Source organism: Dendrobates tinctorius, unplaced genomic scaffold (assembly GCF_039654945.1).
Source record: "Dendrobates tinctorius isolate UK_male_01 unplaced genomic scaffold, ASM3965494v1 ptg000430l, whole genome shotgun sequence".
In the NCBI taxonomy this organism is placed as follows: Eukaryota; Metazoa; Chordata; class Amphibia; order Anura; family Dendrobatidae; genus Dendrobates; species Dendrobates tinctorius.
In genome coordinates this window covers 670010-691538 of record NW_027362093.1, presented here as the reverse complement: position 1 = coordinate 691538, position 21529 = coordinate 670010, and the positions used below count along the sequence as shown (strand labels likewise).

Sequence of the window (21529 nt, the reverse complement as noted above, 5' to 3'; positions counted from 1 at the left end):
TAGTGTTGTGACCTGCAGAGCTGACAGCCACTGAATTATGGCCACTTTAGATGAGCCGATAATCATGAAATGTGGGATTGTAAGAGCCCGGCTTCCTGATTATCGGCTCATTTCAATAGCTCAGTAATCACCTGATGGAAGGAAAAATGATTATTAGTCACGGCTTAAAAATCCAGGTTCTTGGTGGCACATTGCTCGGGGTAAACAGGACATGCGCTCCTGAGAACAGGACAGTCTACGTGCACAGAATATATTACCAGTCGCTGTGTGCACAGAGAAGTGCGTCCTCCTGTGTGAACAGGCCGTAGAGGACACTGACTGATGTGTCTATGGCTGGTCGGTGGTCGTGGACATGCTGGAGCACAGTAATGACCGGAAAGTCTCAGTCAGACGGCCGTTTCTCACGTCCATGTTCTCTCTGTAGTTTTCATTACTTCTCTTCCATTATAGTCTATGGTGCTGCTCACAGGCTCATGTTTTTGCAGACTGTGTCTCCCCAAATAAAAATCAGACATTTTCATTTTTAATTGTTGTCACAGACACAATCCCCTCCACAAGTCTCTGAACCTGCGCCGATCACAGACCCCACATAGATCGCCCCAGTGCACTCTGCGCGGATTAACACTGTAATGTATAGGAGAAGATTTTCATTCATTTAGTTTTTTTCATACGTGAAAATCACTAAAGTTCCCGTCTGGGGTCAGCACCCATCACCGGCCCATGTGTAGTGACCCATTAACCAGTTTATCGCTGCCTTGCCTTCCTTATAGAAGCGGCAGACACTGGACAGATGGCTTTCATGCTGGGATGCCTGTATTTTGTGGCTGCAGAACCAAGGTAAGGGGATGTGCACACATCTTTGTCAGGCGGATTGAAGAAGCGCCACAAACCTGCCGCTAAACATGAACTTAGTGCACGGCAATGGAAAACCACATTGCTGTACCCGCTCCGTCTGTTACATCTTTTATCTGCTTCAGTGCTTGGAAACTGAGGCCATTAATACAAGTAGCACATTCTGTCACCTGCAACTATAATAGAAACTATCGAGAAAAGACGCCGGTGGCACAAAAGACATGGCGCCTTCAGGTAAAAGACCGGAGACACTTTCCTGAAGCAGCTCTGCCCCCTGAAAAAAAACTGTGTGCACATACCCTAGATACAAACACAAGGCTACAGCACCCTGCAAACACTGAGTACAAGAATCATTCTAAGGCCGGGGTCACACTAGGGTGTGTGATGCGAGAAACAACACCCGGCACTGCCACCGGCACTTGGACCGGAGTGTGCGGCTACATGGATTTCTAAGGGCCAATGCAGACGGCCATATATATCCTCTGATCTGAGAGAATCGGCCAATTATACTGTACAGCTGACACTTGGATCAGGATCTGACCCGAGTGTCAGCACAGTGTGGTCCGATTGTCTAGGATGAGAGATTCAGAGAACACTGAGGAAAAGATGGAGAACAAACTCTTCTCCATTGTGTCATCGGAGTGCAGTCCAGTGTTTTCCACGCACTCATTGTATTGCATTACTGAGCGTGATCGGAATATCATACGTTAACAATATATAACATATAACGCATGTTCCAACCCCATGGATAGAGACAAACACCTCGGTCGCCTCAGAAAGTCCTTTTTGAGTCAGGGCTACCATCCAAGAACAATAGAAAACCAAATTACAAGAGCCACCAGAATATCAAGGAATCACCTGCCACATTACAAAGCTAAAGAAGAGAATAACCGGGAGCCTCTAGTGGTCACCTACAACCCAAATCTGGAGGTGCTAAGGGGAGCGGCACGGAAATTACAACCTTTACTACAAAACGATGCCCGATTACAATCCATGTTTCCAGACCCCCCACTACTGTGTTTTAGGCAGCCCCCTAATCTAAGAAGCATCATTGTCAGAAGCTCCCTGTCCTCTCCAACAGCTACAGAAACCTTTCCTTGCAACCAGAAAAAATGTAAAACCTGTCCATTTATAATGACCACGGACAAGATAAAGATCCCCAACTCACATCAGGACTATAAGATCCCAGGTACTCTCAGCTGCATCACATCTAATGGGGTGTACTTAATTATTTGTACTAAATGTCCATCTGGGGGGTCTGTATGTGGGGAGAGACCAGGCAAACACTGAGAACAAGGATGAATTCTCATTGCCACACAATAAGAGAAAAAAGAAGGGATCTACCTGTGGCAAAACATTTTTGTATCCCCGGTCATAGCATGATGGACATTAAATTACTTGTATTAAAAGGTAACTTCAACTCTCAGAGAGACAGGAGGGTCTGGGAGTATAAATTTATGACAACTTTTGACACACTCAGTGCAGGAATGAATGTGTCGCATGGATTTGTCTTTTTACATCAATTAAGGAATTTGCTCTTCAGACCTTCTGGGGTCATCACACAACACAGAACCAGATCCCAATCAGAGGGCAATAAAACCTTCACACTCCTAATCTATAAACTGTTCCAATATTTATGACAATTCTGCTAAATGTTACTTGTCTTGTCTGTTGCGTTATTTTTGTGCTGTTTTGTGTATAAATATGTGATTTTTCAGATGTTGCATTAGTCTAGCCTGATGAAGAGACCTGAGGAGTCTCAAAAGCTTGCAATGTGCTACCACCTTTTCAGTTAGCCATTAAAAGGTATCAACCACTGAGGACTCTCAATTCTAAATATTCTTTTATCTACTGGCTAACACGGTACAAAGTTATATATCTTTCCTGTATCAAAGTCATTTGAACAGTTTTGGGTGGAGGAGAATGTTGTGGTCTAGAGGCAAAATGGTGATCATGGAAATACGGCCGGACTACACCACCGATAAAGCAGCCACAGCCGGTGACTGAGAGGAATCTGTGACGTCTCTGCATTCAGTGGTTACTACTCACCTGGGTAGTCATATGTGGGAATCTCCTCTTTACACCAGTCATCACCCTTCACATATGTCTCTGTAGTATTAGTATGGGTCAGATCTTCACCCTGAAACAAATATTGTAAGAGTCACCGACAGATGGAGAAGTCCCATCTATGATCAGCTCTAATCCTGCCATCTCCACCGCTCTCATTACACAAGTATAAAACATATAATACTGGTGGATAAAACAAGACTGAGCACAAGACCTTCACAGCCGTCTACACATCATAGGGGAGATCTCCTGACACCTTCTCTCCATCTACCTGATGATCCTGAGGAGCACTGGGATCTTCTTGGTTACAGTCCTGTGGAAGAAGAGGACGGGGACATCTCTCTGGTGTTGTCCTCTTACTGGATAGATCTGGAGGAAACACATACAGGGACTGAATTCATTCTCTACATACAGATAATTTTAGGCCGTGTGTATTTAGTCCTGTCTATTACCTGGTGATGTGAGGGGCTGGGGAACCTCCATTATGATGTCCTTGTACAGATCTCTGTGTCCTTCTAAATACTCCCACTCCTCCATGGAGAAATAGACGGCGACATCCTGACACCTTATAGGAACCTGACACATACAATGATACCGTCATCCCCCGATCCCTTCATAGCGTTACTGTATAATGTCCCAGCATTCCCAGCAGTGTCACCTCTCCAGTCAGCAGCTCAATCATCTTGTAGGTGAGTTCTAGGATCTTCTGGTCATTGATGTCCTCATGGATCAGGGGGTGAGGTGGAGGCCCCGTGATTGGGCTCAGGGGTCTTCCACATCCCTCAGACACAGGGTCCTGACAGCGATCACTAGAGGTCTTCTTCACCACTGTGTAACCCTGGTTATGGAGAGACACATTAATAAATCTCACTACAGACATTCCCAGAGTCCTCACCTCTCCAGTTCTGTCCATCTGTTATTCACATAGATAAGAATGATGTAATGTGACGTCATCAGAATCTCTCACCTCTCCAGTGAGACGGAAGAGGATCTCTAGGGTGAGGTGTAACATCCTCTCCGCCATCTTGTCTCTGTCCATATCCATCCTTGATGGGTAAATCAGGAAAATTCTCTTCTGTAGAAGATCTTCACTGAGAGGATCCGATATTGTAGAGACCTGAATGAGAAGAAGATGATCCGATGTAACATCATAAGAATCCTGTGTAATAATACAATTACTGGAGATAATAAGGGAAACATATGAGGAGATTTATTATCTTACAGGGTTTAGTTTTCTTCCCTGACATCTACTAATAAAACCTATATATTTAGGCCCCAGACAACAAGCAGTTTCCTCCTCGGAGTCGGCAGCTGAACACGTTCCTCATAGACTCATCAACGTCACCATCAATTCCCATCAGAGTGAAGGAACATCGCTCCTCTATTCAGCTCTATGGATCCAGGATGAAATCCACTGCGGCCCCTGCAAGAAAAGAGCGAAGTCTGGTGAGACCCCCGAGGCCGGAGATTTCTACAGCTGCTCTGTGCGCACAGGACCTGTGATGAGGTCACAGGAGGGGAGGAGTCAGGGGTCACCTGATCAGGGGCCTCAGTGTGTGCAGGACTCTGCTGTGCTGGTTGTCATGGTGCTGGATGAGGGGAAGTTTATGTGTGGGGTCAGGAGGGGTTTACAGGGTGGATGTAGCAGAGCCGTGTGTGTACAAGGTGTACGGAGCGGAGCCGTGTGTGTACAAGGTGTACGGAGTGGAGCCGTGTGTGTACGAGGTGTACGGAGCGGAGCCGTGTGTACGAGGTGCACGGAGAGGAGCCGTGTGTGTACGAGGTGTACGGAGCGGAGCCGTGTGTGTACGAGGTGTACGGAGCGGAGCCGTGTGTGTACGGTGTGTACGAGGTGTACGGAGCGGAGCCGTGTGTGTACGAGGTGCACGGAGGGGAGCCGTGTGTGTACGAGGTGTACGGAGCGGAGCCGCGTGTGTACGAGGTGTACGGAGCGGAGCCGTGTGTGTACGGTGTGTACGAGGTGTACGGAGCGGAGCCGTGTGTGTACGAGGTGTACGGAGCGGAGCCGTGTGTGTACGAGGTGTACGGAGCCGAGCCGTGTGTGTACGGTGTGTACGAGGTGTACGGAGCGGAGCCGTGTGTGTACGAGGTGCACGGAGCGGAGCCGTGTGTGTACGAGGTGTACGGAGCGGAGCCGCGTGTGTACGAGGTGTACGGAGCGGAGCCGTGTGTGTACGGTGTGTACGAGGTGTACGGAGCGGAGCCGTGTGTGTACGAGGTGTACGGAGCGGAGCCGTGTGTGTACGAGGTGTACGGAGCGGAGCCGTGTGTGTACGAGGTGTACGGAGCGGAGCCGTGTGTGTACGAGGTGTACGGAGCGGAGACGTGTGTGTACGAGGTGTACGGAGCCGTGTGTGTACATGGTGTACGGAGCGGAGCCGTGTGTGTACGAGGTGTACGGAGCGGAGCCCTGTGTGTACGAGGTGTACGGAGCAGAGCCGCGTGTGAACGAGGTGTACGGAGTGGAGCCGTGTGTGTACGAGGTGTACGGAGCGGAGCCGTGTGTGTACGAGGTGTACGGAGCGGAGCCCTGTGTGTACGAGGTGTACGGGGCGGAGCCGTGTGTGTACGAGGTGTAAGGAGCGGAGACGTGTGTGTACGAGGTGTACGGAGCGGAGCCATGTGTGTACGAGGTGTGCGGAGCGGAGCCGCGTGTGAACGAGGTGTACGGAGTGGAGCCGCGTGTGTACGAGGTGTACGGAGCGGAGCCGTGTGTGTACGAGGTGTACGGAGCGGAGCCCTGTGTGTACGAGGTGTACGGAGCGGAGGCGTGTGTGTACGAGGTGTACGGAGCGGAGCCGTGTGTGTACGAGGTCTATGGAGCGGAGCCGTGTGTGTACGAGGTGTGCGGAGCGGAGCCGTGTGTGTACGAGGTGTACGGAGCGGAGCCCTGTGTGTACGAGGTGTACGGAGCAGAGCCGCGTGTGAACGAGGTGTACGGAGTGGAGCCGTGTGTGTACGAGGTGTACGGAGCGGAGCCGTGTGTGTACGAGGTGTACGGAGCGGAGCCCTGTGTGTACGAGGTGTACGGAGCGGAGGCGTGTGTGTACGAGGTGTACGGAGCGGAGCCGTGTGTGTACGAGGTCTACGGAGCGGAGCCGTGTGTGTACGAGGTGTGCGGAGCGGAGCCGCGTGTGAACAAGGTGTACGGAGCGGAGCCGTGTTTGTGTGGACCCCTCTGTATACACCTGTATACCCCAAGCTTCAGTCACAGACCCCGCGTCTCTCACACTGTATACACCCGTATACCCCAAGCTTCGGTCACAGACCCCTGTGTTCACTGTATACACCTGTTTATCCACAGTTTTGGTCGCAGACCCCTGTGCATACTGTATTCACCTGTATACCCCCAGCTTCGGTCGCAGACCCCTCTGTGTACGCTGTATACACCCGCATACCCCCCGTTTCGGTCGCAGACCCCTGTGTACACTGTATACACCTGTATACCCCCAGCTTCGGTAACAGACCCCCCCGTGTACGCTGTATACACCCGCATACCCCCCGTTTCGGTCGCAGACCCCTGTGTACACTGTATACACCCTTATACCCCCAGCTTCGGTCACAGACCCCCCCGTGTACGCTGTATACATCCGTATACCCCCAGCTTCGGTCACAGACCCCTCTGTGTATGCTGTATACACCCGTATACCCCCAGCTTCGGTCACAGACTCCTCTGTGTACGCTGTATACACCCGTATACCCCCAGCTTCGGTCACAGACCCCTCTGTGTATGCTGTATACACCCGTATACCCCCAGCTTCGGTCACAGACTCCTCTGTGTACGCTGTATACACCCGTATACCCCCAGCTTCGGTCACAGACTCCTCTGTGTACGCTGTATACACCCGTATACCCCCAGCTTCGGTCACAGACCCCTCTGTGTATGCTGTATACACCTGTATACCCCCAGCTTTGGACGCAGACACCTGTGTACGCTGTATACACCCGTATACCCCCAGCTTCGGTCACAGATCCCTGTGTACACTGTATACATCCGTATACCCCCAGCTTTGGTCGCAGACCCCTGTGTATGCTATATACACCCGTATACCCCCAGCTTCGGTCACAGACCCCTCTGTGTATGCTGTATACACCCGTATACCCCCAGCTTCGGTCACAGACCCTGCATCTCTCACACTGTAGAACTGATGCCGGACACACACGGTAAAACTGCGGTCGTCGGTCTCTCATCTCTCGCACTTATACTGATAACATAAGATGGAGTCAGACGAACCCTCCTACAAAACGTGAGAACAAAGTCATTACTACAGGACTGTGTGAGAAAGGGATTTATTCTACAAGAAACGCTGGGGCCACAAATGAGAATAACATAATGTCGCTCATCTTCTCTTTCACCATAGATATTGGCAGTGAGGGCGACTTCCACTTTGCCGCAATGTGGATTTTAGTGGCCATACATAAGTAGTTTACTAGCTTCTGAAAGCTTTTTGGAAGCCGGGAAGGCCTGGTTCCCAGTAAAAGGGTAGAAGGTTCCAGATCAACCGGTCCACCATACATCTGTGCTATCAGATGCTTCACCTTCTCCCAAAGCCCAGAAACCACCATACAAGACCACCAAATATGTCTCATGTCACCAGATATTCCACAGCCCCTAATACAGTCTCCCAAGATTTTAGGAAAAATGCTGTGAATTTTTTCCTGTACATAATAGACTCTGTGCAATAGTTTTAAGGAGGTCTCCACAAGGGAAGTCTGGTGACTACCTCATGATAGGGTGTCATAGCTACGATACCATTCATCAATTGACTGTTCAAACCCCAGATCCTCCTCCCACTGTAACATACTGTATACTTCAAATTTTTTATCATCTTGTGGGGAATTTATAGCACAGTAGATCAATGAGAGATCGTTCCCCTGCCCAAAGGGTCATTTAGACATTAATTTTCAAAACTCGCCCTGAGAGTAGTACCGCTCGGGAGGATCTGCTTTGCAAAGTGGAAAGATCTGGTTCAGTCGCATTACCTCCCTAACTGGAGGTTCAAATATTTGAACAAATTCCTGTCTGTCAAGTAAGATATTAAATGGGGACACAAATGTTTAAGTATATGAATACCTTTCAGCTTCCACCAAGAAAACATTTGTGGCTCAAGGCCTGGCGGGAACATGGGGTTTTGTAATATAGCTGTCAGGGGAGAAGGGCTTGATTGTAAGTTATATTTAAACTTTCCTCCAAAGAAGCAACGAGTGGACTGTAAAAGGAGCCACATTCATTAACCCCCGTGGAAGTCGGTCTGTGGTCCACATTAGGCCTGATAAAGAGAATGGTTTGGAGAGAAATGATTCCAGAATAACCCATCTCGGACTATTGGGATATGAACACGCACTTATTAATGGAGCAATCTGTGCCGACTTGTAATAAAGTGTAAAATTAGGGAGGGATAAACCCCCTTCTTTTCTGTGACCGAACATAAGTTTTTGCACAATTCTGGGTTGTTTTCCGAGCCAAAGAAACTTAGACATCATAGAGTGTAACTGAGTGATCGTTCTGGCTGGTACCATAATTGGGAGGGACCTAAATAGATATAAGAAGCGAGGCAGTGACACCATTTTTAATGCATGTATTCTGCCGAGCCAGGATAACTTTGAGGAAGCCCATCTATCCAGGTCCCTCTGGAAGTTTTGGATCAGTGGAGTGTAATTCCTCCTAAACAGAGGTGACCTGTTGGTTGTTAAGTTGATACCCAGATATGTTAGATAATGTTCTTTGTGTATAAACCCAAAATGGGAGGCTATATTAGTTTGCTCTTAGGAAAATTTACAAATAATGCTTCGGATTTATCAATGTTAATCTTTAACCCTGAGATCTTCTCAAATTCGTGAAGGAGGGAAAACAAGTGAGGGAGTGTAGTGTGGGGACTTATTAATGTTAGCAGGAGATCATCCGCAAAGAGGCTGACTTTATATTGGTCTCCCATATTCTCAGGGCCCAGGATATTCTGATCTCTCCTTATTGCTTCCACAATGGGTTCCATTGTAAGTGCAAAAAGATCCGGAGATAGAGGACAGCCCTGCCTGGTACCCTCTGAATATTAATTGGAGGGGGATGTGGTGACGGGAGTTTTACATAAGCGATAGGGCTATCATATAACAATTGGAGGCACTTTATAAGTTTAGGGGAGAATCCGACTTCCGATAGAACCGTAAAGAGATACGTCCAGGACGCCGAATCGAAAGCCCTCTCAGTATCTAATGCAAGCAGGAGAAGTCGCTTTCGTTGTAGGTTAGTTGTATGAATAATATTTAACGCTCTCCTAATATTATCTGGGGCCTGTCGCGCTGGTATAAAACCAACCTGACCCCGATGGATGAGGTGAGGGAGGATTTTATTGATCCTGTCACAATGGAGGTAAAGATTTTGAAGTCAATGTATAAGAGGGATATAGGTCTATAATTTGTTGTGAGATGATCTTTCTTAGGATTAGGGATTACGGTTACATGCGCCACGTAGAGCTCAGGGGGCAGCTGTGAGCCATTTAGTAGTGAATTACAGAGGCTTTTATATGTGGTGTCAGCACATCGCTGCATTTTTTATAATATATTGCTGTAAGACCATCCGGCCCCGGGGCCTTTCCTCTTTTTAGTTTTTTGGTTGTTGAAACTATTTCCTCCTCAGAGATGTGTAAATGGAGTTGTTGTGCCGCGGACTCAGTCAGGTTAGGTAGATGTAGTGTGTGAAGGAATGACTCCAGTAGTGGGGGGGGGGGTGATTGTGGGGGCGAATACAAACTCTGGGGGTATTCATTATAAGTGCTATACATGACATCGGGGTGGGCTGAGGTCTGACCCTTAGGGTCCTTTATAGAGGAGATTATATGCAGTGACTCTCTCATTCTGAGCTTACGAGCGGCATCTTATTAGGCTTATTGGCATGGTGATAAAACGCGGCTTTACTCCAAGTTAGCGCCTCTCCGTTCTGGTGGTGAGAATGGCGTCTAATTGTCATTTCATGTCTTGTATTTGTGTAGATAAGTATAGGGGTGAAGAGCGCTGATTGGCCAATTCTAACTCCTGCAGTTTCTCCTCCAGTCTGGGCTGTAATTCAGACCTTTCTTCTTCCTGTCGGCCGATAACTTATCACAGAACCGGGAATAGATTTTCTGTGCGCGAGTCACATTGCTCCAAGTGAGGCCTCCTGCGCTGTGTGAGTTTAGGGGAAATTTGTTATATCTTCTCTTATAGCGGTTACATTAGAGATTTGGGCATTTTAGCTCCTGGTGTGGAGTCGATAGCACAATCATATGCCGCCATATAGTAGACGGCCGGTAACTAGGGATAATTCCCTCATGTGTGGGGTCTATTTCCCTCCAGAGAAATCACACGTCACATTCCACACATAACACTGTGTAGAGAAGGTGGCGCGGGGTAATTGTGCCAGTAGTGAGGGGCAAATAATGGCGGGAATGTCACTGACTGAGGAGAAGGCTCCATAGAGGTCTGCACTCCGGAGATCATGTGACCCCTGACTCCTCCCCTCCTGTGACCTCATCACAGGTCCTGTGCACAGAGCAGCCATATATGTGGAGTGCGGCTCTGCAGGTTAGTGATGGGCAGTCCGGCTCTTCTGGCTCCTTTCCCCACTTATCTCACTCCTGTCCCTTCACTATAAAGCCTGGGCCTCATTATACAGCTGTACAGGGGTCTAGTGAAGGCTTTTTAGCCCTTTCCTCAGACTGTAGCTCCTGGGCACAGGCCCTCACTCCTGTCCCTTCACTATAAAGCCTGGGCCTCATTATACAGCTGTACAGGGGTCTAGTGAAGGCTTTTTAGCCCTTTCCTCAGTCTGTAGCTCCTGGGATCAGGCCCTCACTCCTGTCCCTTCACTATAAAGCCTGTGCCTCATTATACAGCTGTACAGGGGTCTAGAGAAGGCTTTTTAGCCCTTTCCTCAGACTAGCTCCTGGGAACAGGCCCTGACTCCTGTCCCTTCACTATAAAGCCTGGGCCTCATTATACAGCTGTACAGGGGTCTAGTGAAGGCTTTTTAGCCCTTTCCTCAGACTGTAGCTCCTGGGAACAGGCCCTGACTCCTGTCCCTTCACTATAAAGCCTGGGCCTCATTATACAGCTGTACAGGGGTCTAGTGAAGGCTTTTTAGCCCTTTCCTCAGACTGTAGCTCCTGGGAACAGACCCTCACTCCTGTCCCTTCACTATAAAGCCTGGGCCTCATTATACAGCTGTACAGGGGTCTAGTGAAGGCTTTTTAGCCCTTTCCTCAGACTGTAGCTCCTGGGAACAGGCCCTCACTCCTGTCCCTTCACTATAAAGCCTGGGCCTCATTATACAGCTGTACAGGGGTGTAGTGAAGGCTTTTTAGCCCTTTCCTCAGACTGTAGCTCCTGGGAACAGTCCCTCACTCCTGTCCCTTCACTATAAAGCCTGGGCCTCATTATACAGCTGTACAGGGGTCTAGTGAAGGCTTTTTAGCCCTTTCCTCAGACTGTAGCTCCTGGGAACAGGCCCTGACTCCTGTCCCTTCACTATAAAGCCTGGGCCTCATTATACAGCTGTACAGGGGTCTAGTGAAGGCTTTTTAGCTCTTTCCTCAGACTGTAGCTCCTGGGAACAGGCCCTCACTCCTGTCCCTTCACTATAAAGCCTGGGCCTCATTATACAGCTGTACAGGGGTCTAGTGAAGGCTTTTTAGCCCTTTCCTCAGACTGTAGCTCCTGGGAACAGGCCCTGACTCCTGTCCCTTCACTATAAAGCCTGGGCCTCATTATACAGCTGTACAGGGGTCTAGTGAAGGCTTTTTAGCCCTTTCCTCAGACTGCAGCTCCTGGGAACAGGCCCTGACTCCTGTCCCTTCACTATAAAGCCTGGGCCTCATTATACAGCTGTACAGGGGTCTAGTGAAGGCTTTTTAGCCCTTTCCTCAGACTGTAGCTCCTGGGAACAGGCCCTGACTCCTGTCCCTTCACTATAAAGCCTGGGCCTCATTATACAGCTGTACAGGGGTCTAGTGAAGGCTTTTTAGCCCTTTCCTCAGACTGTAGCTCCTGGGAACAGACCCTCACTCCTGTCCCTTCACTATAAAGCCTGGGCCTCATTATACAGCTGTACAGGGGTCTAGTGAAGGCTTTTTAGCCCTTTCCTCAGACTGTAGCTCCTGGGAACAGGCCCTCACTCCTGTCCCTTCACTATAAAGCCTGGGCCTCATTATACAGCTGTACAGGGGTGTAGTGAAGGCTTTTTAGCCCTTTCCTCAGACTGTAGCTCCTGGGAACAGTCCCTCACTCCTGTCCCTTCACTATAAAGCCTGGGCCTCATTATACAGCTGTACAGGGGTCTAGTGAAGGCTTTTTAGCCCTTTCCTCAGACTGCAGCTCCTGGGAACAGGCCCTGACTCCTGTCCCTTCACTATAAAGCCTGGGCCTCATTATACAGCTGTACAGGGGTCTAGTGAAGGCTTTTTAGCCCTTTCCTCAGACTGTAGCTCCTGGGAACAGGCCCTGACTCCTGTCCCTTCACTATAAAGCCTGGGCCTCATTATACAGCTGTACAGGGGTCTAGTGAAGGCTTTTTAGCCCTTTCCTCAGACTGTAGCTCCTGGGAACAGACCCTCACTCCTGTCCCTTCACTATAAAGCCTGGGCCTCATTATACAGCTGTACAGGGGTCTAGTGAAGGCTTTTTAGCCCTTTCCTCAGACTGTAGCTCCTGGGAACAGGCCCTCACTCCTGTCCCTTCACTATAAAGCCTGGGCCTCATTATACAGCTGTACAGGGGTGTAGTGAAGGCTTTTTAGCCCTTTCCTCAGACTGTAGCTCCTGGGAACAGTCCCTCACTCCTGTCCCTTCACTATAAAGCCTGGGCCTCATTATACAGCTGTACAGGGGTCTAGTGAAGGCTTTTTAGCCCTTTCCTCAGACTGTAGCTCCTGGGAACAGGCCCTGACTCCTGTCCCTTCACTATAAAGCCTGGGCCTCATTATACAGCTGTACAGGGGTCTATTGAAGGCTTTTTAGCCCTTTCCTCAGACTGTAGCTCCTGGGAACAGTCCCTCACTCCTGTCCCTTCACTATAAAGCCTGGGCCTCATTATACAGCTGTACAGGGGTCTAGTGAAGGCTTTTTAGCCCTTTCCTCAGACTGTAGCTCCTGGGAACAGGCCCTGACTCCTGTCCCTTCACTATAAAGCCTGGGTCTCATTATACAGCTGTACATGGGTCTAGTGAAGGCTTTTTAGCCCATTCCTCAGACTGTAGCTCCTGGGAACAGGCCCTCACTCCTGTCCCTTCACTATAAAGCCTGGGCCTCATTATACAGCTGTACAGGGGTCTAGTGAAGGCTTTTTAGCTCTTTCCTCAGACTGTAGCTCCTGGGAACAGGCCCTGACTCCTGTCCCTTCACTATAAAGCCTGGGCCTCATTATACAGCTGTACAGGGGTCTAGTGAAGGCTTTTTAGCCCTTTCCTCAGACTGTAGCTCCTGGTCACCATGTGATCTCACCATAACCCTAACAAGCTAATTAAGGTGTGAAATCTTGGTCAAAATTATCTCAGTACACAAATCTCCAAGGGTGCCCAAAGTTTTGCATCGCCCCTTTTTCCTTTTTGCAATTATGAAATTGTAAAAAAGTCTATATATATATTTTTATTATTATTTTTGCCTAAAATACAAAGGCCATGTGTGATCTTAGAGGTTCGGCCTTTTAGAGATCATTTCATCTTCATCTTACTACTGCTCACAATAACGGTCATTTTGACCCGGGGCGCTCACACTTTTACATGCCGCTGTCAATGCTTCATCCCGCTGGTGCTCAATATTTAATAGGGTCTTACTATTAAACTTAATGAAAAGTTTGGTGAATTTCTTTGAGCTGTTATTACTAGAGATGAGCGAATATCGTCGGAGAAGTTGTTATTGGCTAATATCGCTTACCGAATAGCTGCATCGGGACCCCGGATCCCTGGAGCGCTCCCGATAATCAGCTGCATGTGTCGCCCTCCATGCAGGTGCTGTGACTATCACACAGCGCGACACACGCAGCTGATTATCGGGAGCGCTCCAGCACACTGAGTCCTGCACACACTGAGGCCCCTGATCATGTGACCCCTGACTCCTCCCCTCCTGTGACCTCATCACAGGTCCTGTGTGCACAGAGCAGTCATATATGTGGTGGACACTCCTGGATCTTCTGCTTTCTGGGCCGGTTCCTCCTGTGAGTCCTATTAACCCTTTCGCTCTCTGTATTCTCCTTTCTGACAGGACAATATCTGAATTCGGACAGTGTGACAGGAATTTAAGCAATGTGGAAGGAAAAAATTACAATTTTACTTTTTTCCCTCACAAAAATGTGACTTTAGCCCCAAAATTGTCAGCGTAACAAATCCTTATTTCCCCACTGTAGTTTGTAGACTCCATATACAGATCCCTTAAGTGTGAAAAGAGCTGAATTCCCCACTTAAGTTATTGCATTTTGGAAATTGCCCCCACTGGGAATTTATCTCCAGGTAAAGGCACAATTGTGTCTCCATGGGGGTTGTGCTCACAGCCCAACATCGTGCGGCCTCCAAAGAAATGCCACCCCGCACCATTACTGACCACTGCCAAACCGGTCATGCTGAAGGATGTTGCAGGCAGCAGATCGCTCTCCACGGCGTCTCCAGACTCTGTCACGTCTGTCACATGTGCTCAGTGTGAACCTGCTTCCATCTGTGAAGAGCACAGGGCGCCAGTGGTGAATTTGCCAATCCTGGTGTTCTGTGGCAAATGCCAAGCATCCTGTACAGTGTTGGGCTGTGAGCACAACCCCCATCTGTGGACGTCGGGCCCTCAGACCATCCTCATGGAGTCAGTTTTTAACCATTTGTGCAGACACATGAACATTTGTGGCCTGCTGAAGATCATTTTGCAGGGCTCTGGCAGTGCTCCTCCTGTTCCTACTTGCACAAAGGTGGAGGTAGCAGTCCTGCTGCTGGGTTGTTGCCCTCCTACAGCCCCCTCCACATCTCCTGGTATCACCTCCAGCCTCTGGACACTACGCTGACAGACACAGCAAACTTTCTTGCCACAGCTCGCATTGATGTGCCATCCTGGATGAGCTGCACTACCTGAGCCACTTGTGTGGGTTTTAGAGTCCGTCTCATGTTACCACGAGTGTGAAAGCACAACCAACATTCAAAAGTGACCGAAACAACAGCCAGAAAGCATTGGTACTGAGATGTTGTCTGTGGTCCCCACCTGCAGAACCGCTCCTTTATTGAGGGTGTCTTGATAATTGCCAATAATTTCCATCTGTTGTCTATTCCATTTGCACAACAGCATGTGAAATTGATTGTCAATCAGTGTTGCTTCCTAAGTGGACAGTTTGATTTCACAGAAGTTTGATTTACTTGGAGTTATATTCTGTTGTTTAAGTGTTCCCTTTATTTTTTTGAGCAGTGTATATAGATAGAGAGATTTTTTTTCTTTGCGTTGGAGGGTCCAATTCCAGCTATTGCTGTGGGATCTGTGATTTCTATCTACTCCACTGTGTACAGGATAATAGAGTATAATAAAGTAGTTATGGACGTGACGTAACTAACATTGTGCAGTGACTCTGCTTTCCATATAGTGATGGATATTTCTTGTTGCTGAAACTGTGATTTTTTTTCCACTTTAAACCTTTTTTAAACCCCTCTGATCAGTGCGATCATACAACATACAAGCCTCTGATGGCTCCGGTGATGCCCTGTACTACTGTAGTGCCGTGTATCATCACTGCCTGTCAGTGTAATACTAACGCCCCCATACACATGAGATCAGAGTTGGCTGAACGGTCATTTGGCAGACGGCGATCTCTCCCGACTCCCCCATACACACAAATATTCCAGCTTTCCTGTGGTCTGTATGAGAGAGTCGCCTCCAGACTCCTCTAGCAGAGGATTATCTACAGGAAGAACAGACGGATTATCCTCTGAAATTCAGGATGCCAGATCCTTCTCTGCCCTGACATCATCTGTCGGGAGGCCCCCAAATACATTATATGGTCGGCCAAACCCCCCGAAATCAGTGCTTTCATGGAACTTTAGTGTAATGTGTATGGGGGCGTTATAAGGTAACTTATTGGACGCTGCCTCTGGCCCGGCCTAATAGACCTTCATACATTGCAGCCCAGACCCCATTATTAGGCATGTAAGTATCGCAGTAACTAGGCCGCCCCATACTATCGAGTACTTGGGGGCGGGGGGCATTCAGCCGAACTCTGTCACACCTTCTTAGATGCCATGTTTGCTTTTCACAGCAGCAAGTGGTTAAACTGTCAGGGTTTTTGTTGAAGCCTCATCTGTGCCGTCCCTGCGGTGTACATCTATGTTCTGGGGTCCAAAAAGATTCATTCCTTTTTAATAAATGTTTAACATGTTAAAAATTATAAAATGTGTCTTCTGCTTTTTGCATATTTTTTTATTTTTACAAGAATTGTTGGCTCCAATTTTCTTTAGAAACATTTTAATATCGGCTTTTTCTGGAGTTTTTCTTGTAATATAGGAAAGCCTAAGGCCAGAAATAATCCCCATAAATCACTGTACATGGAGACTTTGGGATCAGATTATTTCTGGCCGTTGTGATTGTGGAAACAAAAAATCTTCTATAAAAGCCTCAAACTTCTGTGTGTGACTCAGAGCTGAGATCTAACGTGATAGAAGATTCCAGTGCGGGGAAGACGGGAAACCTCCATATAGACGGCCGGTGGGGATGGAGGCAGTGACCGACTCTGGCCAAATCTGTCTCTAGAGCCGCAGTAGAAGATGAAGATGTCGTCCTCATCATGAAGGAGTTATTTCTCATGTCGCGTGTAATGAATCTCTCCTGCAGTATTGCTAATGCCGATTCCAGTGTCGGTAATGAGACGAGAATTAGCGTTATGGAAGATGAGTCTATGAGGAACGTGTTCAGCTGCCGACTCCGAGGAGGAAACTGCTTGTTGTCTGGGGCCTAAATATATAGGTTTTATTAGTAGATGTCAGGGAAGAAAACTAAACCCTGTAAAATAATAAATCTTCTCATATGTTTCTCTTATTATCTCCAGTAATTGTATTATTACACAGGATTCTTATGATGTTACATCGGATCATCTTCTTCTCATTCAGGTCTCTACAATATTGGATCCTCTCAGTGAAGATCTTCTACAAAAGAGAATTCTCCTGATTTACCCATCAAGGATGGATATGGACAGAGACAAGATGGCGGAGAGAATGTTACACCTAACCCTAGAGATCCTCTTCCGTCTCACTGGAGAGGTGAGAGATTCTGATGACGTAACATTACTGTCATGATCCATGCTGGATCAGGATATATAAAAGCACTGGTAACCTTTTTTTTTCCCTAAGCTGTCCTTAAGTTTGGTTTTTGCCCCCGGTGGTGGTGAGCGTCATTGCAGTCTAGTTTCTTTAGTTAAGTGCACATGATTATAATGCAGGTGATTGCTGGCTCTGCTATAAAAGAGTCACAGGTGTTGCAATCAGTGTTGGTGATAGTGTTTATTTCAACCATCCTTGGTGGAGGAAGGATTTAGAGCGAGGTCCTGGCAACACTGTCTTAGCCCTGGTGTGAAAGGAGTTATAGGGGATTTCCTTAGCTCTGACAGAGCTTGGAGGCAGCGATTCAGTAGGAGAGCTGCATGCTGGTGGTGGACTCTGTTGCCAGGAACAAGTGCACCAGAGTAAAGCTAAGTGGTGTTTCCCTGTTTGTGTTTTTCCTTAGTGTGTATTAGTACAGCGGGGGGGGGCAGTGCCTGCACCACCCAGCTCCCTAGCAACTTATAGGTGTAGGGTGTGCTGGGGCGACAGGTTCCTGATCGGTGCCCGGTGCGGAACCGGTATAGGGAACTTTAGGGACACTGACTCAGGGGAGTGCAGGAGGTCTCCACGTCCCCCTTTCCCTTTCGCAGGGCCCACCGTTGAAACTGTTTCCCTCCCCCTTGTCTTGTTTTAGTTACCGGCCTGCGAGCCATGTCACACAGGACGGGTCCACGTGACAATTACATCATTCTTATCTATGGGAATAACAGATGGACAGAACTGGAGAGGTGAGGACTCTGGAAATGTCTAGTGATTTATTAATGTTTCTCTCCATTACCAGGATTACACAGTGGTGAAGAAGACCTCTAGTGATCGCTGTCAGGACCCTGTGTCTGAGGGATGTGGAAGACCCCTGAGCCCAATCATGGGGCCTGCACCTCACCCCCTGATCCATGAGGACATCAATCACCAGAAGAACCTAGACCTCATCTACAAGATGATTGAGCTGCTGACTGGAGAGGTGACACTGCTGGGAATGCTGGAACATTATTATTATTTATTTATAAAGTACCATTGGTTCCATGGTGCTGTACATGAGAAGGGGTTCCATACAAATTACAGATATCATTTACAGTAAGCAAACTATCAATGACCAACTGATACAGAGGGGAAAGGACCCTGTCCTTTCGGGCTTACATGCAACAGGATGGTGGTGAAGGAGTCAGTAGGTTGGGGGGGTTGCAGCAGCTCCAGTGATGGTGAGGTGATATCTCCGGTAGTGGTGAGGAGGCAGTGGGGATCATTGCAAGCTGTAGGCTTTCCTGAAGAGGTGGGTTGTCAGGTTCCGTCTGAAGGATCCGAGTGTGGATGATAGCCGGACGTGTTGTGGCAGGGAATTCCAGAGGATGGGGGCTATTCAGGAGAAGTCTTGGAGGCGGTTGGGTGAGGAGCGAATAAGTGTGGAGGAGAGAAGGAGGTCTTGGGAGGACCAGAGATTACGTGATGGAAGGTATCGGGAGATTAGATCAGAGATGTATGGCGGAGACAGGTTATAGATGGCCTTGTAGGTCAGTATTAGTAATTTGAATTGGATACGCTGAGGGAATGGGAGCCAGTGAAGAGATTTGCAGAGGGGAGAAGCGGAGGAGTAGCGAGGAGAGAGATGAATTAGTCAGGCGCAGAGTTAAGGATGGACTGGAGAGGTGCAAGGGTGTTAGCAGGGAAGCCACAGAAAAGGATGTTGCAGTAGTCAAGGCGGGAGATGATGAGGGCATGCACAAGTAGTTTAGTAGATTGAGGGTTCAGGAAGGGACGGATTCTGGAAATATTTGAGCTGGAGGCGAAAGGAGATGGAGAGAGTTTGAATGTGAGTTTTTTTTGGTTTGAAGAAAAGGGTAGAGTCAAGGGTTATTCTAAGGCAGCGGACCTCCAGTAGGGGGGAAAGCGTGATGTCAATTGTTATGGAAAGGTCGGGTAAGGAAGATCTGTGAGATGGGGGAAAGATGATTAGTTCAGATTTGTCCACGTTGAGTTTGAGGAAGCGAGAGGAGAAGGAGGATATAGGTGATAGACACTCCGGGATTCTGGAGAGCAGAGAGGTGATGTCTGGGCCAGAGAGGTAGATCTGAGTATCATCGGCATAAAGGTGGTACTGGAATCCGTGGGACTTTGAGTTGCCCCAGGCCAAGTGTATAGATTGAGAAGAGTAGGGGTCCTAGAACAGAGCCTTGGGGTACTCGAACAGAGAGAGGGTGGGATGAGGAGGTAGTGTGGGAGTGGGAGACGCTGAATGTGCGGTTGGAAAGGTATGAGGAATTCCAGGATAGGGCGAGGTCTTTGATGCTGAAGGAGGAGAGGATCTGTAGTAGGAGGCAGTGGTCAAATGTGTCGAAAGCAGAGGACAGATCTAGAAGGAGGAGTATAGAGTATTGTCCGTTAGCTTTGGCTGTAAGTAGGTCGTTGGTAATTTTGGTCAGGGCTGGCTGTCTCAGTGGAATGATGGTGGCGGAAGCCAGATTTTAGATTGTCAAAGAGCAAGTTAGATGAGAGGTGGAAGGAAAGTTCAGCGTGGACATGCTGCTCCAGGAGTTTAGAAGTGAATGGGAGCAGCGATATTGGGCGATAGCTGGACGTGGCTGTTGGATCGAGGGTTGGCTTTTTAAGGATAGGCGTGATTGTGGCATGTTTGAAAGCGGAAGGGAAGGTACCAGAAGTTAGTGATAGGTTGAAGAGGTGGGTTAGGGATGGGATAAGTGTGGTGGTGAGGTTGGGGAGGAGGTGAGATGGCAATAGGGTCAAGTGCACAAGTGGTGAGGTGTGATTTGGAGAGAAGATGAGCAAGCTCCCCTTCAGTGATGTTAGATAAGGAGGTTATGGGGTTTGGGCATTGGTCTGGTGTGCAAAAGGGTTGTGGTGGTTGAGCAATAAAGACTTGCCATGTTTGGTCTATCTTGTTTCTGAAGTGTGCGGCAAAGTCCTCGGCAGAGATGAGGGAGGTTGGAGGGGGCAGTGGTGGGCGGAGGAGGGAGTTAAAAGTATTCAACAACTGTTTGGGGTTGTGGGATAAGGAAGATACAAGGGATGTAAAGAAGGCCTGTTTAGCAGACGTGAGGGCAGATTTGAATGCGAGTGTTGCTTGTTTGAGTGCAGTGAAGTCGTCTTGCGAATGCGTTTTCTTCCAGCGCCGTTCAGCAATTCTGGATGCTTGCCAAAGCTTTTTAGTGGTGTTATTGTGCCAGGGTTGTCTATTGATTCGTCGCACTCTGTTATGCATGATAGGGGCGATCGAGTCGATGGCTGATGCAAGAGTGGCATTATAGAAAGTAGTGGCATTGTCAGTGTCATGGAGTAAAGATATGGAGGACAGTGGTAAAATAGAGTCAGAGTGTGTGCGAGTGTCTAGATGTGAGGTTTCTGCGGGGGTGCGCATGCTGCTGGACATGGGTGACAGGAGGAGGACAGGGATGAGAAAGTGCGTAGATGGTGGTCAGATAGAGGGAGAGGGGAGGTGGTGAAGTTAGAAAGAGCAGAGGCGGGTGAACACCAGGTCTAATGTATGTATGTCCGTCTGTGTGGGTGGCTGAGGAGGACCACTGAGTAAGTCCAAAAGATGAAGTAAGGGACAGGAGTTTGGAGGCTGCTGAATGGTGGGTGTCATTGGGGATGTTGAAGTCACCCATGATGATGGTGGAAATGTCAGCAGAGAGAAAGTGAAGGAGCCAGGTGGAGAATTGGTTAATGAAGGCAGTGGTCGGGCCTGGAGGTCGGTATATGACGGCCACTTGGAGGTTGGAGGGAGAGTGGACTTCAAAAGAGGGGACGATAAGGGAGGGTAGAGGTGGGATTGGGTTGGAGGTGCAGTTGGAAAAAGGAGAAGGCCCACTCCTCCCGCATGTCTGTTGCCAGGGCGAGGAGTGTGGGTGAAGTGGAAGCCGCCGTAACACAGCGCAGCAGAGGAGGCTGTGTCAGAGGGTGTCAGCCATTCTTCGGTGAGGTCAAGTAAGGAAAAATTATGAGAGGTAAAGAGGTCGTGAATCACATGGAGTTTATTGCAGACGGAGCGGGCATTCCAGAGTGATCCAGAGAGTGGGAGCAGGGTGGTGGGTGTCAAGGGCACGGATTTGAGGTGGGAAAGATTTCTGGTGTTTGTGTTGATTTGGGAACGATAGAAAGGGGTAATAATTGGAGGTATGGGCTGTTGGGGTCCAGGGTTGGGAGATATGTCGCCAGCAGTGAGGAGAAGCAGAAAGAGGGAGAGCATGTGGGAGAAGGAGGGTGGGTGGCTTGTTTTGTATTTTATTAGGAGAGCTCTGAGATCGAGGAGCAGGTCAGCAGAGGAGGTCAGGT

The 21529-nt window shown here is 48.5% G+C and overlaps 2 protein-coding genes across 2 annotated transcripts in view; both read right to left on the bottom strand.

The window, feature by feature from the left end:
- LOC141076827 (uncharacterized) overlaps nt 1–21529 on the bottom strand; it is a 67099-nt gene that overhangs the window by 4529 nt on the left and 41041 nt on the right. The window lies entirely within an intron of this gene.
- LOC141076824 (gastrula zinc finger protein XlCGF66.1-like) lies at nt 121–4032 on the bottom strand. The gene is made up of 4 exons (XM_073564131.1): nt 3887–4032; nt 3578–3757; nt 3372–3495; nt 121–131 (listed from the first exon to the last, which is right to left on the bottom strand). Exons 1-4 carry the CDS (start codon nt 3962–3964, stop codon nt 121–123), a joined length of 393 nt encoding a protein of 130 aa, XP_073420232.1. The 5' UTR covers nt 3965–4032.